This window comes from Hemitrygon akajei, chromosome 9 (assembly GCF_048418815.1).
Source record: "Hemitrygon akajei chromosome 9, sHemAka1.3, whole genome shotgun sequence".
Classification (NCBI taxonomy): Eukaryota; Metazoa; Chordata; class Chondrichthyes; order Myliobatiformes; family Dasyatidae; genus Hemitrygon; species Hemitrygon akajei.
Window position 1 is genome coordinate 161,916,433 of NC_133132.1, and position 16,697 is coordinate 161,933,129.

At 42.2% G+C, this 16,697-nt stretch overlaps 1 protein-coding gene across 1 annotated transcript in view; it reads right to left on the reverse strand.

Annotated features, from left to right (window-relative positions):
• lama4 (laminin, alpha 4) overlaps positions 1-16,697 on the reverse strand; it is a 186,053-nt gene that overhangs the window by 67,096 nt on the left and 102,260 nt on the right. Inside the window, exons 17-20 of the mRNA XM_073057415.1 lie at positions 16,253-16,349; positions 12,521-12,631; positions 8,837-9,016; positions 6,045-6,184 (exon numbers count right to left, since the gene is read on the reverse strand). Of these exons, the coding sequence (XP_072913516.1) occupies positions 6,045-6,184; positions 8,837-9,016; positions 12,521-12,631; positions 16,253-16,349 (528 nt within the window). The remainder of the gene's footprint in view (positions 1-6,044; positions 6,185-8,836; positions 9,017-12,520; positions 12,632-16,252; positions 16,350-16,697) is intronic.

Sequence of the window (16,697 nt, forward strand, 5' to 3'; positions counted from 1 at the left end):
TTTAGAAATTGGATGGCAGAGGGGAAGAAGCTGTTCCTGAATCACTGAGTGTGTGTCTTTAGGCTCCTGTATCTCCTTCCTGTTGAGAGAAATGAAAACAAGGCACAAAGGATGTTCTTAAAGATGCCACCTTTTTGAGATGTCCTGGAAACTAAAGAAGCTATTGCCCATGAAGGGGCTGAGTAAGTTTACAACTCTTTGCAGTTTATTTTGATCCTGTGCAGTTGCCCCACTCCCCTCTCCTCCCCAATACCAGACATTAATGTGGCCAGTTAGAATGCTCTACATTGCTGTAGAAATTTATGAGTGTCTTCGATGACGTGCTAAATCTCTTCAAACTCCAAATGAAATGAAATGTAAACACCTATATTATAGAAATATTGTGTTTATAGTTATTATTATCCAAAGAGTGTAGACCGATAGAAGCTGATAAAACTTGCCCACTTCATGAAACATAATGGAAACTAAGCTCTAAATTTGCTCAGGAGAGAAAGAAAGCTTACTGCCTACTTAGGGACTTCCATGTCCACAAATGCGTAACATCTAGTGTGATGCTGTTATCACCTGTGTTGTTCCAGAGTTCGGATTTCAATTTCAATGTCCTGTCTAAGGAGTTTGTAAGTTCTCCTCATGAACCGTGTGGGTTTCCTCCAAGTTCTCCAGTTTCCTCCCACAGTCCAAAGACACACTGGTTAGCAGGTTAATTGTGATTGTAAATTGTCCTGTGATTAAGCTATTATTAATAGGTGGGATGCTGGGCAGTGCAGTTCCTTGGGTTAGAAGGGCCTGTTCCATGCTATATCTCTAAGTCAAATAAGTAAATACATAAAAGTCATAACTTTCAATTGTTTGTAATGACAATCTACAAGCTATGAATGCTTTAAACAGTACTTCTCTCTGTTAAGACCATAAGACATAGGAGCAGAATTAGGCTATTCAGCCTATCAAGTCTGATCCTCCAAACGATCGAGGCTGATTTATCATCATCCCCAAACATGGCCACAATGCCATTAATTCCATCATCCAGATCACTGACACGTAACATGAAAAGTGTAAGACCCAACACAGACTGCTGTGGAACACTATAAGTCGCTGGCAGCTAGCCTGAAAAGGCCCCTTTTATTTCCAGTCTTTGCCTTCCGACAGTCAATCTTCTATCCATGCCTATACCTTTCCGATAATAATAAATGTGCCATCCTTGCTTGTATGTAGAACTTTGTCAAAGGCCTTCTGAAAATCCAAGTAAACAACATTGATTGACTCTCCTAAATTTATCCTGCTTGTTATTTTCTCTAAAAGTTCCAACAGATTTGTCAGGTAACATCTCCCCTTAAGGAAACCATGCTGACTTTGGCCATTTTTTTATTACATGCTTCCAAGTAACTTGAACTAAGACCACATTCAGGGAAATGAACTACAGCACTGTCTTAGGAACATTAGATTTTTTAATATGGTTTAAGATGGTATGGTCTCCATATCATCTCAACATCATCAAGGCTGTCTGGGATTATCTAGAGAGACAGAAGCAAGTGCGACAGCCAAAGTCTGCAGAAGAACTGTGGCATGTTTTCCAAGATGCTTGAAACAACCTACTAGCCAATTTTCTTATAAAACTGCATGAACTGATGCAGTTTTAAAGACAAAGTGTGGTCACACCAAATATTGATTTGATTTAGTTTTTTTTACTGTTTATGACTCTTTATAGTATGTTTGTAATTGTTTTTGATATTTAGAAATTTTGATTTATTATTTTGAAAGCATCTTCGCTTTACAGAGCTTTTTACATGTGTCTAAGACTTTTGCACAATACAGTATATGATTATGAGTGGAGATAGGGAAGGCAAAGGGGAAAGTTCGATACAGTAATGAGAAACGGAGGTCCGGGCAGCATCGCTTATGTTTGCAATTCATCCTTGGAAAATCAGTATGCACTATTCAATGGATAAATGATTTGGAAAAAATAAATTTAACAATGGGTTTTTTATTTTAGTAGGAGTAGTTGATACTAAAATAAGTGCGGAGGATAGTAACTTCATTTTATTTTTGTATACGTTGAGAGTGCCTGGACTTTTAATCACAACTCTTCTTTCGAACTTCTCACAAGCAAACAATTCATACAAAAACAGGCACAACTACTTCTGGATGGAAGCATGTGGGGAGATCACATTTATGACTTAATAAATGACTGCAAATATAGCTACAACTTAACATATGGAAACATTTGGTTAAAGGATATAATTGAAAGGCCAAAAATTGCTGTGGCACCTTAGCGATGTGAAGATGAATTATTCAAAATGGCAAATTTGGCCAATTGGCCTAGTCTTTGGAAAAACACGTCCTGTGATTTACAAAGCCAGGAGTAATTAACTACAGGGTACTTCCTGCATTTTCTCTATATGAGACTCCTGCAATCATGTATTTTAAGAGTTGCCCCTGGAGCATATATATAGCTACAAAGTTCTCTCTGAAATAACTCTGTAAACATGACCATACTGATTTGATTTGGTAATCACCACTGGTAGTGTAAATTGGGTTGCAAAAACAGAATCAATACATCTGAGTAACATGCAGTATTCTTGATATTCTATTCATCATCTTGTAAAGAAAGATTATGAGAAGTTTACACTTTGCAACAGGTAGTTAAAACTGCCCAATGCATCATCGGCACCAGCCTACCTGCCATTAAGGACATACATACAGAAAGATTATCGGAAAAAGGTCAGTTATGTCATAAACACGAGAAATTCTGTAGATGTTGGAAATCCAAAGAAGTACCAACGAAGGGTCTAGGCTCGAAACATCGACTGTTTATTTATTTTCATGGATGATACCTGACCATTTGTGTGCCTCCAGCGTTTTGTGCATGGTGTTATATCAGGAAGGATCCCACCCTCCCTGCTTATGGATTGTTTGTCTCACTCCCTTCAGGGAAGAGACTAAACAGCATCCATGCCAAGACCATTAGACTCAGAAACAGTAACTTCCCCCAAGCCAGCAGGCTGATCAACACCTCCACCATCTAAACCAACCCAACAGCACTACATCCACATCAGCTAGTGTCATTTCATGTACATACAGTTTGCTTGTACATTGTGTTTTATAGAATTGATTTATATTTGTATTTATTGTGTTTTCTTGCTTTTTTATTGTTCTTTATGCTTATTATGATTTTTTTATGCTTTATCAGATCTGAAGCGACAATTATTTTATTTTCCTTTGCACTCCTGTACTGAAGAATGAGAATAAATAGTCATGAATCTTCAATCTTCAATGTCACCAGGACTTGAGGGCTTGAGTTAAGAGGAAAGGTTGAACTAGCTGGGACTTTATTACTTCGAGCAGAGAAAATTGAGGGAAGATGTTACAGAGGTGTATAAAATCACGTGGGCTGTGCATAGAATGAATATAGTCTTTTATTTCCAGGGAAAAGGAGTCAAAGACTGGAGACATACATTTAAGGTGAGAAGGGAACAATTTAAGAGTGACCCGAGAGACAGCTTCATCATACAGGAGGTGGTGTTTATACAGAATGAGCTGCTAAAGGAAGTGGTTGCAGAATGTACAATAACTCAGAATCAAATTTGATATCACTGATATATGTCATGATGAAATTTGTTAACTTTGTGGGAACAGTACAATGTAATACAAGGTAATAGAGACAAAAAGAAAACTGAATTACAGTAAATAAATAAGTATATAATTAAATCAAGTGAGTAACGCAGAGAAATAGGAAATGAAAAAAAAGTAGTAAGGTAAACATGAGGAAATCTGCAGATGCTGGAAATTCAAGCAGCACACACAAAATGTTGGTGGAACGCAGCAGGCCAGGCAGCATCTATAGGAAGAAGCATAGTCAATGTTTCGGGCTGAGACCCTTCATCAGGACTAATGGAAAAAAGAGATAGGAAGAGATTTGAAAATGGGAGGGGAAGGGGGAGATCCGAAATGATAGGAGAAGACAGGAGGGGGAGGGATGAAGTTAAGAGTTGGAAAGTTGATTGGCAAAAGGGATACACAGATGGAGAAGGGGGAGTATCATAGGATGGAAGGCCTTGGAAGAAATAAAGGGGGAGGGAAGCACCAGAGGAAGATGGAAATAAGGATGGGGTAGGAAGGAGAGGAGGGGCATTAACGGAAGTTAGAGAAATCGATGTTCATGCCATCAGGTTGGAGGCTACCCAGATGGAATATAAGGTGTTGTTCCTCCAACCTGAGTGTGGCTTCATCTTGACAGTAGAGGAGGCCATGAATTGACATTTCAGAATGGGAATGGGACGTGGAATTAAAATGTGTGACCACTGGGAGATCCTGCTTTCTCTGGCGGACAGAGCGTATGTGTTCAGCGAAACGGTCTCCCAGTCTGCGTCGGGTCTCACCAATATATAAAAGGCCACTTCAGGAGCACCAGACATAGTATACCACACCAGCCAACTCACAGGTGAAGTGTCGCCTCATTTGGAAGGACTGTCTGGGGCCCTGACTGGTGGTGAGGGAGGACGTGTATGGGCAGGTATAGCACTTGTTCCGAAAAGGTAGTGTTTTGGATATAATGTCCATTCAGAAATCAGATGGAAGCTGTTCCTGACTCATTGACTGTGTGGCTTCATGCTCCTGTACCTTCTTCCTGATGGTAACGATGAAAAGAGGGCATGTCCTGGGTGGTGGGCGTCCTTAATGAAGGACGCTCCTTTTTCAGAGGCACTGCTTCTTGAAGATAGCCTGGATATTGTGAAGGCCAGTACCTGTGATGGAGCTGACTAACTTCTCAACTCTGTGCAGCTTACTTAGATCCTTTACAGTAGCTTCCTGACCGCCCCCACCCCCCCTTCCCAGACGGTGATGCAGCCAGTCACGGTGCATCTGTAGAAATTTGTGAGTGTTTTTGGTGACATTAAAAATCTGCTCAAATTCCTATTTAAATGTGGCTGTCTCGGATAGATGGCATCATTGTAGGCATGGGTGAGTTGATCAGCTTTATTTCTCATATGTATACGAAAGCATACAATATGATCAGCAATTTGAAGCAGTATTTGCATCAAATCAAATCAGCAAGGATTGTGATGGACGACCCACAAGTATTGCTGTGCTGTCAGCACCAACACAGTCTGTCGACAACTCAGTAACCCTAACTGCATGCCTTTGGAACATGCGAGTAAACTGGAGGGATTCCACACACTCATGGAGAACGTAATAGTTCCTTACAGACAGTGACGGGAATCGAAACCCAATCTTAGAGCAGGCACTGTAATATTGTTACACTAACCGCTATGCTACCACGTGGTAGGGCTGTTTCCTGGCCGTATTACTGCGTCACTTTCTGACTGGTCTGTCAACACCAGCTCCGTAGCAAAGAAAGCCCAGCAGCGTCTCTACTTTCTGCGAAGGCTGAGGAAAGTCCATCTCCCACCCCCCCCCCCCCCCATCCTCATCACATTCTACAGGGATTGTACTGAGAATATCCTGAGCAGCTGTGTCACTGCCTGGTTTGGAAATTGCACCATCTTGGATTGCAAGACCCTGCAGTGGATAGTGAGGTCAGCTGAGATCATTGGGGTCTCCCTTCCTGCCGTCACAGACATTTACACTACACGCTGCATCCGCAAAGGAAACAGCATTATGAAGGACCCCATGCACCCCTCGTACAAACTCTTCTCCCTCCTGCTGTCTGGGAAAAAGCACCGAAGCATTCAAACTCTCTCGACCAGACTATGTAACAGTTTCTTCCCCCAAGCTATCAGACTCCTCAATATCCAGAGCCTGGACTGACACCTTGCCCTATTGTCCTGTTTATTATTTATTGTAATGCCTGCACCGTTTTTGTGCACTTTATGCAGTCCAGTGTAGGTCTGTAGTCTAGTGTAGTTTTTTTTTCGGTGTTGTTTTTTACATAGTTCAGTCTAGTTTTTGTACTGCGTCATGTAACACCATGGTCCTGAAAAAACGTTGTCTCATTTTTACTGTGCACTGTACCAGCAGTTATGGTCGAAATGACAATAAAAAGTGACTTGACTTGACTCACCAGCTCAGTAAACAGGATTTCTCACCTTGCTGGCCACATTCTTTGACTGTGCGATGAGTTCCCGGATCCGTCGAATGCTTGCAGAAATATTGCTAGCTGGCCTTTTTTCTTCCACAACTTTAAGTTTATCCAAAAGCTGTGGAACTATTTCTGTCAGATTTTTCACTGTGAACAAGAAGGGAAATAATCTATTTATAAGCTGCAAGACTTGAAGAATTTGAAAGGGCCAAGAGAAACCTGCAGTTCTGTCTTAGGCACATATATATAGCTAAGGTGCCCAAGACGTTCGCACAGTGCTGTATTTGCCAATGTGGAGCAGAGAGCGAGCTTGTAAATCTGGTGGGAACAAAGGATTTTGGGATTGGTGAGGGTGGAGTGCCATGGGAGGGGTATGGGACAGGTGGCAGAGAAGGAGTTCCGGGCGGGGGGGATGCCAAGGGTGTAGATATACCCAGCCTTGAGACACCAGCTAAATCATTTGAACCTAAACAAGTAGTTTATTGATCGTTACAGAATGACTGTCCAGTGCATCCCCCTCCCCCTCCCTTCCCCTTTTCCCAATAAGATTCCCCTCTCCTTGTCCCCTTCCCACTCTCAGTCCACAATAGAAACCCCTATCAGAATCAGGTTTATCATCACTCTCATGTCATGAAATTTGTTTTTTTTTTGTGGCAGCAGTACAGTGTAATAATAAAATTACGGTACTATAGTGTGCTGTGCAAAAGTCTTAGCTATTCAGTTCTGGTTATCTCACTACAGGAAGAATGTGGATAATATAGAGAGAGTGCAGAGGAGATTTACAAGGATATTGCCTGGATTGGAGGGCATACCTTATGAGAATAGGTTGAGTGAACTTGGCCTTTTCCCCTTGGAGTGACGGAGAATGAGAGGTGACCTGATGGAAGTTTGTAAGATGATGAGAGGCATTGATCGTGTGGATAGCCAGAGGCTTTTTCCCAGGGCTGAAATAGCCAACACAAGGGGGCATAGCTTTAAGGTGCTTGGAAGTAGGTACAAGGGGGATGTCAGGGGTAAGTTTTTCACACAGAGAGTGGTGGGTGTGTGGAATGCATTGCTGGCAGTGGTGGTAGAAATGGATAGAATAGGGTCTTTTAAGAGCCTCTCAGATAGGTACATAGAGCTTAGAAAAATAGAGCTATACGCTAGGGAGATTCCAGGCAGTTTCTAGAGTAGGTTATATGGTTGGCCGAAGGGCCTGTAATGTGCAGTAGATTTCTATGTTCTATGTTCAATAGATATGTGGCTAAGACTTTTGCATAGCACTGTATATGCAACAGTTAATGAGAATTCTGTATTTTTCTGTTAAAAAGTGGACATTGTTCACTTCCCAGGTTACAATAATAAACATTACCATTTGAAAATATCAATGGAAACATGATTCGTTCAGAAATCATTGCATAATTGTTTCCAGTAAATACTAGCTCATAATTGGCAACTGTTTAAGACAGAGGCAGATTGGCTACAGGCATATGGTTGAGAAAGATAGAGTTAATATTTTAGGTTAATATTTTAACCTTTTCTAACCCTTCCAGCTAAAACATTAACTCCTGACCATAAGACATAGCAGTAGAATTAGGCTATTTGGCCCACCTAATCTGCTTTGTCATTCCAGCAGCACTGATTCATTATCCTTCTCAACCCCATTCTCCTGCCCTCTCCCCTTAATCTTTTACGCTCTTACTAAACAAAAACCTATCAACCTCCACTTTGTATACTCAGTGACTTGGTCTCTACAGCTGTTTGCGGCAATGGATTGCACAGATTTACCACCCTCTGACTAAAGAAATTCCTCCTTATGCCTGACCAGTTAGATGCTTCTAGCCTTTCCTGCTTTCATTCAGAAAACGAGACCTTAGTTTAAAAGTGAGTCAATTTAGGGCTGAAGAAAAAATACTGATTAAATAAAGTACCACTCTCTGGCTAAAGGAATCCCTCCTCATCCCTCACACAAAATGCTGGTGGAACACAGCAGGCCAGGCAGCATCTATAAGGAGAAGCACTGTCAATGTTTCGGGCTGAGACCCTTTGTCAGGACTAACTGAAAGGAAAGATAGTAAGAGATTTGAAAGTAGTGGGGGGGAGGGGGAAATGCGAAATGATAGGAGAAGACTGGAGGGGGTGGGATGAAGCTAAGAGCTGGAAAGGTGATTGGTGAAAGTGATACAGAGCTGGAGAAGGGAAAGGATCATGGGACGGGAGGCCTCGGGAGAAAGAAAGGGGGAGGGGGGAGCACCAGAAGGAGACGGAGAACAGGCAGGGTGATGGGCAGAAAGAGAGAAAAAAAAAACAAACGACTAAATATGTCAGGAATGGGGTAAGAAGGGGAGGAGGGGCATTAACGGAAGTTAGAGAAGTCAATATTCATGCCATCAGGTTGGAGGCTACCCAGCCGGTATATAAGATGTTGTTCCTCCAACCTGAGTGTGGCTTCATCTTGACAGTAGAGGAGGCCATGGATAAACATATCAGAATGGGAATGGGATAGTAATCTCTTACTATCTTTCCTTTCAGTTAGTGCTGACGAAGGGTCTCGGCCCGAAACGTCGACAGTGCTTCTCCTTATAGATGCTGCCTGGCCTGCTGTGTTCCACCAGCATTTTGTGTGTGTTTGAATTTCCAGCATCTGCAGATTTCCTCGAGTTTGCTCTCCACATCCCTGACCAGTTGAATGGCTATTTATTAGTTGTATGGTCCAGAGATTCAAGGGCTAAACTTTGCAATCAGCTTCTTCAGCAACACTTCAATTTTTTTTGTATGAACAATGAGTAAAACGTGAGCTTCATGACCGCAGATTACCTGTGTCCCCAGCTGAGCTGACAGTCTTCTTGAAAGCAATTCCATCATCAGCAGAAGTGCTCAGGTTCTGAAGCCAGCCTCTCACCAGTTCACCCATGGGGTTGACTGTCTGTAGAACCATTTGAGAAGTATCCATTGCTTCTTCGGCAATTAGCTTCGATCGGTTCAACCTGTCGCTATCTGAAATATTTATATTTTGAGAAATGCTTTAATTTCTTGGATGAGATAGTTCATCAGTTGGATCAATGTTTATCTTTGGTACAGACAGAGATAACCAGCCTAATGGCTTTTATTTATGCATGTAGTTTGTTCCGTTGAATTCCTGCTCATTGCTGACTCCTCCAGGAGTTTAATAGTGGGAGATTCACAATGGTAATGCCAATGGATGTCAAAGGTAGGTAGTAAGTATCCTTTTCTCTCTGTCTCTCATTGAAATTTTGTCCCTTCTAAGTCTGAACCTCATTTTTGCCAAGATATCACCATTCAAATACCGCCTTGGTATCAAAGGCAATCGTTCTCACCTCACATCCGCAATTCAGCTCTTCTGCTCACATTAGAAACAAGGTCAAAATTCAAAATGTTAACATCAAAGTACTTATATATCACCATTTACTGCCCTGATATTTATTTTTTGTGGGCATCCACAGTGGAACAAAGGACCACGATAGAATCAATAAAGAAATTACCCACTGATGCTAACAGCCAATATGCAAAAGATTACAAACTGCAAATACAAAATAACAAATTTAAACAAGCAAATAAATAATAAATAAATAGGTGGATAAATAAATAACACAGGGTACATGAGCTGTTGAGTCCTTGAAAGTGAGTTCACATATTGTGGAATCAGTTCAGTGTTGAGGTGAGTGAAGTTACCCTCACTAGCTCAGGAGCCTGATGGTTGAAAGGTAATAACTGTCCCTGTCTGTAGTCAAGTAGTCCTTGTGAAAACCAAGCTGGGCATTGGTGAATAACAATAGTCACATGTACTCTACATTGAAACATACATTGAAATGGATTGTTTGTGTCAAATCAAATCAGTGAGGATTGGACTGGGGCAGCCCGCAAGTGTTATAATTCTTCAGGTGCCAACATAGCATGCCACAGCTTACTAATCCTAACCTGTATTTATTTGGAATGTTAGAGGAAACCAGAACACCCCGAAGAAACCTGCATGGCTGTGGAGAGAACAGACAAACTCCTTACAGACACTGGTGGGAATCGAACCCTGATCGGTGATTGATGGTGCTGTAAAGCAATTGCGCTCACTGCTGCATTACTGTGCCTAATAAATTATGAATGATGATTGGATTTGTTCTGCACTTTGCGAAGACATGCCCATTTACTTCCAAAATCTTTTCTATCATCAGCTTCTGTATGGCAATTTTCATTCAAACACAATTCCTCATAGGAAGCTTTACGTCAGGAAATGAGATTAGTAAGTGACAAGAAAAAAGTAAAGGGAAGGTGGCAGTTCAGTGTAAAATCTAATTGCATAACAGCCAGAAGTGTTGAAGTGAATGGTATTAAAGTGGCTGAAGAATTAGTGACCGGGTAATTTAGCATATAGAGCAAGAGTTGAAGTGATGCTTGCTGTTAAAGAAAGAGTTCATTCAGTGTCCACCTTATTAGGTACACCTGTCCATCTGCTTGTTAATGCAAATATCTAATCAGCCAATGATGTAACAGCAACTCAATACATAAACGCATGCAGACATGGTCAAGAAGTTCCATTGTCGCTCAGACTGTTATGAGTGATGGACAATGGGGTGCAGAGTTAACCATTCCCAACCCCCCTCCTGAGAACTACGAACTATTGCCGTTGCTATGCTGCTCATGAGAGAGAGAGAGATGAAACACAGGCAAGAACATCTGCTACAGATAAGAGGGGGAGAGAGACTGTTGATTTACTGTATTTTGACTCTTCCTGGATTGTTTACCTTCCCCTACAAGGACTTTACTTTGCTCGTTAACATTCCTCAGGAGATAGCAGGAGTGCCCTGATTTGATGGACACCGTCATTCAGAGTTGATGGATAGCTGAGACCCCGTGAGTGGGGATAAAAGACAGGTCTGGAGAGACACCCTTCAGACACACCAGTGGACACTGACTGAGTGGTGGGAACCCACAGAAAGGTGGGGGCTTCAGAGACCAAATCAGGAGATCGGTCAGTAAAGCTCACAGTGTTACAGCAGGGCCGGAGGGGCTTGTGTGTGTGTCCACTCATGCCAGAGTGACGAGTCCACCACAGAAAAACAGTCTAGCTGAAGACCAGAGGGGTCATAACTGAATGGCCACAACGATACGACGAATTAAGAAAGCCACAAAAGGTTTGCCTGCCGCAGCTGTTGCTGTTACATCTCGCTCGCTCTCTCTCTCTCTCTCTCTCCAACGATTTCAATACAACAACCATAACCACCTCAGCATTTATGAACTGAACTCTATACTTTCCTATGACAATTCATTTACCCCTAGACATCGATAGAGCTTGTTTATTATTGCTTATTATTATTCCTACACTTTTAGGTTATTACTGCTAACTTGTTTTATATGTATATTTGCATTTTGATATTGTATTGTGTAGTTTACTAATAAACACCTTTAGTTTGGTACCACCAGACTCCAACGGATTCTTCTTTCTCTGCTGGTCAGACACCCAGTTACGGGTACGTAACAAGACCAAACATGAGAATGGGGAAGAAATGTAATCTAAGTAACTTTGACCGCAGAATGACTGTTGGTGCCAGACAGGGTGGTCCGAGTATCTCAGAAACTGCTGATCTCCTGGGAATTTTCATGTACAACAGTCTCTAGAGTAGAGGTTCACACCCTGGGTTCCATAGTCCCCTTGGTTAATGGCACCAGGGGAAAAGAAAAGGTTGTGACCCCTTGCTCTAGAGTTTACAGAGACTGGTATGAAAAACTAAAAAAAAATGCAGTGAACAGCATGAAAATGTCTTGTTATTGAGAGAGTTCTGAGGAGAATGGTCAAAATAGTTTAAGATGACAGGAAGGTGACCGTAACTCAAATAATCACATGTTACAACAATGGTGTGCAGAAGAACATGTAGAACCTTACAGTGAATGGGCTACAGGAGCAGAAGACCATGAACATACACTCAGTAGCCTCTTGATTAGGTACAGGAGGTGGGCCATTGAGTGTATAAATAGTAATGGAAGGGGTGGTTTGGTGAATCCCTCATCACAGATTTTAAATCACGTGCTCAACCTGTGGGCAGATTGGAAATTACTTTAAGTATGAAAAACACTACAGATTTGGCATAAAGTTATTGGTTGCATTGGCTCAGATACCTATATTGTATCAAAAGATTCATCTTATGTTGTCAGTATTTATTATTATTATTTGTATTTGCAAAGTTTGGCGTCTTTTACATGTCTTGTTTGTGTGAGGTCTTTCATTGATTCTATTGTGTATCTTTGTGTTTACTATGAATATTCACAAGAAAATGGATCTCGGGGTTGTAAGTGGTGTGATGTACTTTGATAAGAAATTCACTTTGAACTTTGAAATTTAATCATTCGCACTAGGGAGACTGTCAAGTACAAGATCAAAAGTAGCTAATTTCATCCCTCTACCACTCTTTCCTTTTTCCAATGTTAAAACAGTATTAAAAATGAAAGTTGCTGACTAACTTAAGAAAAATATCTCTAAGAGGCACTTACTTGACTCAATTGATGTCAGTTCATTGATGGCATTTGTTAGGAGGTCCACTGTTGCATTTTTCTTCCGAGTAACTGCAGCTACGCGGTGCCTAGTCTCATAAAAAGAACTATCTGTAAGAAATTAAGTGACACTAAATTAAAAGGGAATCACAAGATCTTCTTAAGCTAGCCCAAACAGTCTCTCAAACATTTGTTAGATTTCTCTTCTTGGCATTGTATTATACAGAACACAATCAAGCCCATCCTTCTTCTCTATTCCGCACTCTGGGCCCTTTACCCCTTCTCACCTGCCTATTATCTCACTCTGGGTCCCCTCCTTCCCTTTCTCCTATAGTTCACTCTTTCCTCCTATCAGATTCCTTCTTCTCCAGCCCTTTACCTTTCCTACCCAATTGGCTTCACTTATCATCTTCTAGCTATCATCCTTTCCCTCCACCCACCTTTTTCCCTTCCTCTTCAGTCCTAAAAGGGTTAGTGTGGACATGGTGGAGGATTACAAGTATCTGGGGGTACGAATTGACAATAAACTGGACTGGTCAAAGAACACAGAGGCTGTCTACAAGAAGGGTCAGAGCTGTCTCCATTTCCTGAGGAGACTGAGGTCCTTTAACATCTGTCGGACGATGCTGAGGATGTTCTACGAGTCTGTGGTGGCCAGTGCTATCATGTTTGCTGTTGTGTGCTGGGGCAGCAGGCTGAGGGTAGCAGACACCAACAGAATCAACAACTCATTCGCAAGGCCAGTGATGTTGTGGGGGTGGAACTGGACTCTCTGACGGTGGTGTCTGAAAAGACGATGCTGTCCAAGTTGCATGCCATCTTGGACAATGACTCCCATCCACTCCATAATGTACTGGTTAGGCACAGGAGTACATTCAGCCAGAGACTCATTCCACCGAGATGTAACACTGGGCGTCATAGGAAGTCATTCCTACCTGTGGCCATCAAACTTTACAACTCCTCCCTCGGAGTGTCAGACACTCTGAGCCAATAGGCTGGTCCTGGACTTATTTCCACTTGGCATAATTTACTTATTATTATTTAATTATTTCTGGTTTTATTTTGCTATATTTCTTGGTGCAACTGTAACAAAACCCAATTTCCCTCAGGATCAATGAAGTATGTTTATCTGTCTGTCTGTAAAGAAGGGTCTCGGCCGGAAATGTTGAATACTTATTCATTTCCATAGATGCTGCCTGACCTGCAGAGTTCTTCTGGAATTTTGTGTGTGTTGCTTAAGATTTGGGAATTCATGAGGCCTAGTCCTTTAGATATGGGGGTTCCTGAGGCCTAGTCTCTGAGCTCAATTGAACTTTGCTCAGCTGTCTTTCTTTTGCTTGTAGCTGGATCTGGCAGTGGGGGAGGTTGTGGGATGGAGTGGTTGAAGTGAATAGATGCCAAGGCAGTAGTTGGTAAAACATCCAACAACACAAATCACTCTGGGAGGTGCACTGCTGGGAGGTGGAACGATCTAGAAATAATCCCTTGTGCTTCCTGGCAGAATTTATTTTTAATCAAAAGGCACTAGAATAAACAGCACTATGTGAGCTCATTTCTAGGCAATTAACATCAGCTGTTACTGCCCCTTACACATGGCTTGGATGGGTGTGAAAATATCAGTTAAACAGCCATAACAAAATAAATACTAAGGCACTTAGTGTTTTTTTTCCCTCATAGAAGTTCTGATCTGAATGTTGCATCTGAATTTCAACTTGCTCATTGATTGTGAAATTGGGAGGGTTCAAAGATTCCAGGATTGAAAGGCTTCTCATATTTGGAGCATTTGATTGTTTTGGGCCTGTACTCACTGGAATTGAGGAGAATGAGGGGAGATCTCATTGAAGCCTATCGGATGTTGAAAGGCCTCGATTGAGTAGATTCGGAGAGGATATTTCCTATGGTGGGGGAGTCTTAGATCAGAGGACACTGCCTCAGAATAGAGAGACATCCATTTAGAGTGGAGATGAGGAGTAACTTCTTTAGCCAGAATGTGGTGAATCTGTGGAATTCATTGCCACAGTGGCTGTGGAGGCCATGTCATTGGTTATATTTAAGGCAGAGATTGATAGATTCCTGATTAGTTGGGGAATGAAGGGATACGAGGAGAAGGCTGGAGACAGGGTCTGAGAGGGAAATGGATCAGCCATGATGAAATGGTGGAGCAGACTCGATGGGTTAAATGGTTTAATTCTTTTCCTCTATCTTATGGTCTAATGGAATGAATTATCTCGATATGAACCATCATCAAAACACAGCACTTAGGAAAGTGGACAATGAATGTGGACCTTGTTATCCTGGTGTCTCATAAATGGACTAATTATTGAAGTAAACTCCTGCAGGGAGGGAAATTTTAAGCTACAAAGATGGATGCTAACATGCCATCTAACGAGATCCTATGGAAAGCAGATCTTTCCCTCCCCTCTACTTTCTGCTTTCCACAGAGATCGCTCCCTATGCAACTCCCTGGTTCACTTGCTTTCCACCCCCCCCATTGTTCTCCCTCCTGACACTTACCCTTGCAAGAGGAACAAGTGCCACACCTGCCCCTGCACCTCCTCGCTCATTACCATTCAGGGCCCGAAGCAGCCCTTCCAGGTGAAGCGACTCTTAATCTGTTAGTCTGTTGAGATCATCTATTGTATATGGTGCTCCTGGTGTGGCCTGCTGTATATTGGTGAGACCTATATACAGCGGTGAGACCACTTTGCCAAACACCTGCACTCTGTCCACCAGAAAAAGCACGATCTCCCAGTGGCCATCCACTTTAATTCCACTTCCCATTCCCATACCAACATTTGAGTCAATGGCCTCCTCTACTGCAGCGATAAGGCCACAGTCAGATTGGAGTGCAGGATTGGAGTGCAGTGCACACCTTATATTCTGTCTGGATAGTCTCCAACCTGATGGCATGAACATTGATCTCTTAAACTTCCAGTAATGCCCCCCTTCCTCTCCTTCACCATTTTCCTCTTTCACCTTACCAACCCATCACCTCCCTCTGGTGCTCCTCCCCCTTCCCTTTCTTCCATGGCCTTCTGTCCTTTCCAATTAGATCCCATTTTCTCCAGCCCTTTCTCTTTCACCAATCAACTTCTAAGCTCTTTACTTCACCCCCACCCATCCCCCTCCCCCAGTTTCATCTGTCACCTACTACCTGGTATTTATTCCTCCCCTTCTTCCGGCTTCTTACTCTGACCTCATCTTTTTTTCTCCAATCCTGATGAAGAGTGTTGGCCTGAAACGTCGTCTGTACACTTTTCCATAGATGCTGCCTGGCCTGCTGAGTTCCACCAGCATTTTGCATGTGTCGCTCAGATTTCAAGCATCTGCAGATTTTCTCTTGTTTGTGAGAGAAGTGTGTTCTCATGCCTCATTGAGCTGTTTATAAGCCTGGAAACATCTTCTTTCCCCACATCATATAGCCTCCCAATGTCACATCCATTTCTACCTTCCCCAACTCCCATCTATCTCCCACAGTCACAGTCCTGCCAAAGGGTCTCGGTCAAAACATCAACTATAGTTTTTTCCATAGATGCTGCCTGGTCTGCTGAGTTCCTCCAGCATTTTGAGTGTGTTCCCACAATCACATTCATTCTCACCTCCCCCACCAACAATTCACTCCCTCACTAAAAACAGCCTGTTTTGGAAAATGGAGAGGTCTGTATCAGGAAAGGCCCAAGAGTGCTTTGAGAGTCTGAAAAGTGCACTCCTATTCAGAATGAACGTACTTACCATCTTCCATGGTCTCAGCCAAATCATATACTTTGTTCAAAAGGTCTTCACTGATGTTTCTGTGCCATGTGCTCTGTGTTTGAATTCCTTCAACAGCCTGTAAACAATCATAATTATGTGCTTAATATATTCAAAAGCCCTCCCCTCCTTGACCAGAAAGATTTCAATCAACACCAGTTCATGGAATAACATGGAGTAACACAATAGGCTGGAATTTTCTGACCAATTGGTGTCATGCACAGCTGCCTTCTAAATTCCATTCCCCTCTTAGATGCTGTTTGACCTGCAGAGTTCCCCATTTATGCATTGCGGAAGATTTCCTGTCTTTTGTGTCTCTCTTACCAATTTGCAACTTTTACTGTTTATCTGAAATGTGATGTTTTTGTTAAAAACCAACTTTAACTCAGGATGGCAGGTGTCACCCTGTATTCAGGCACCAACATAG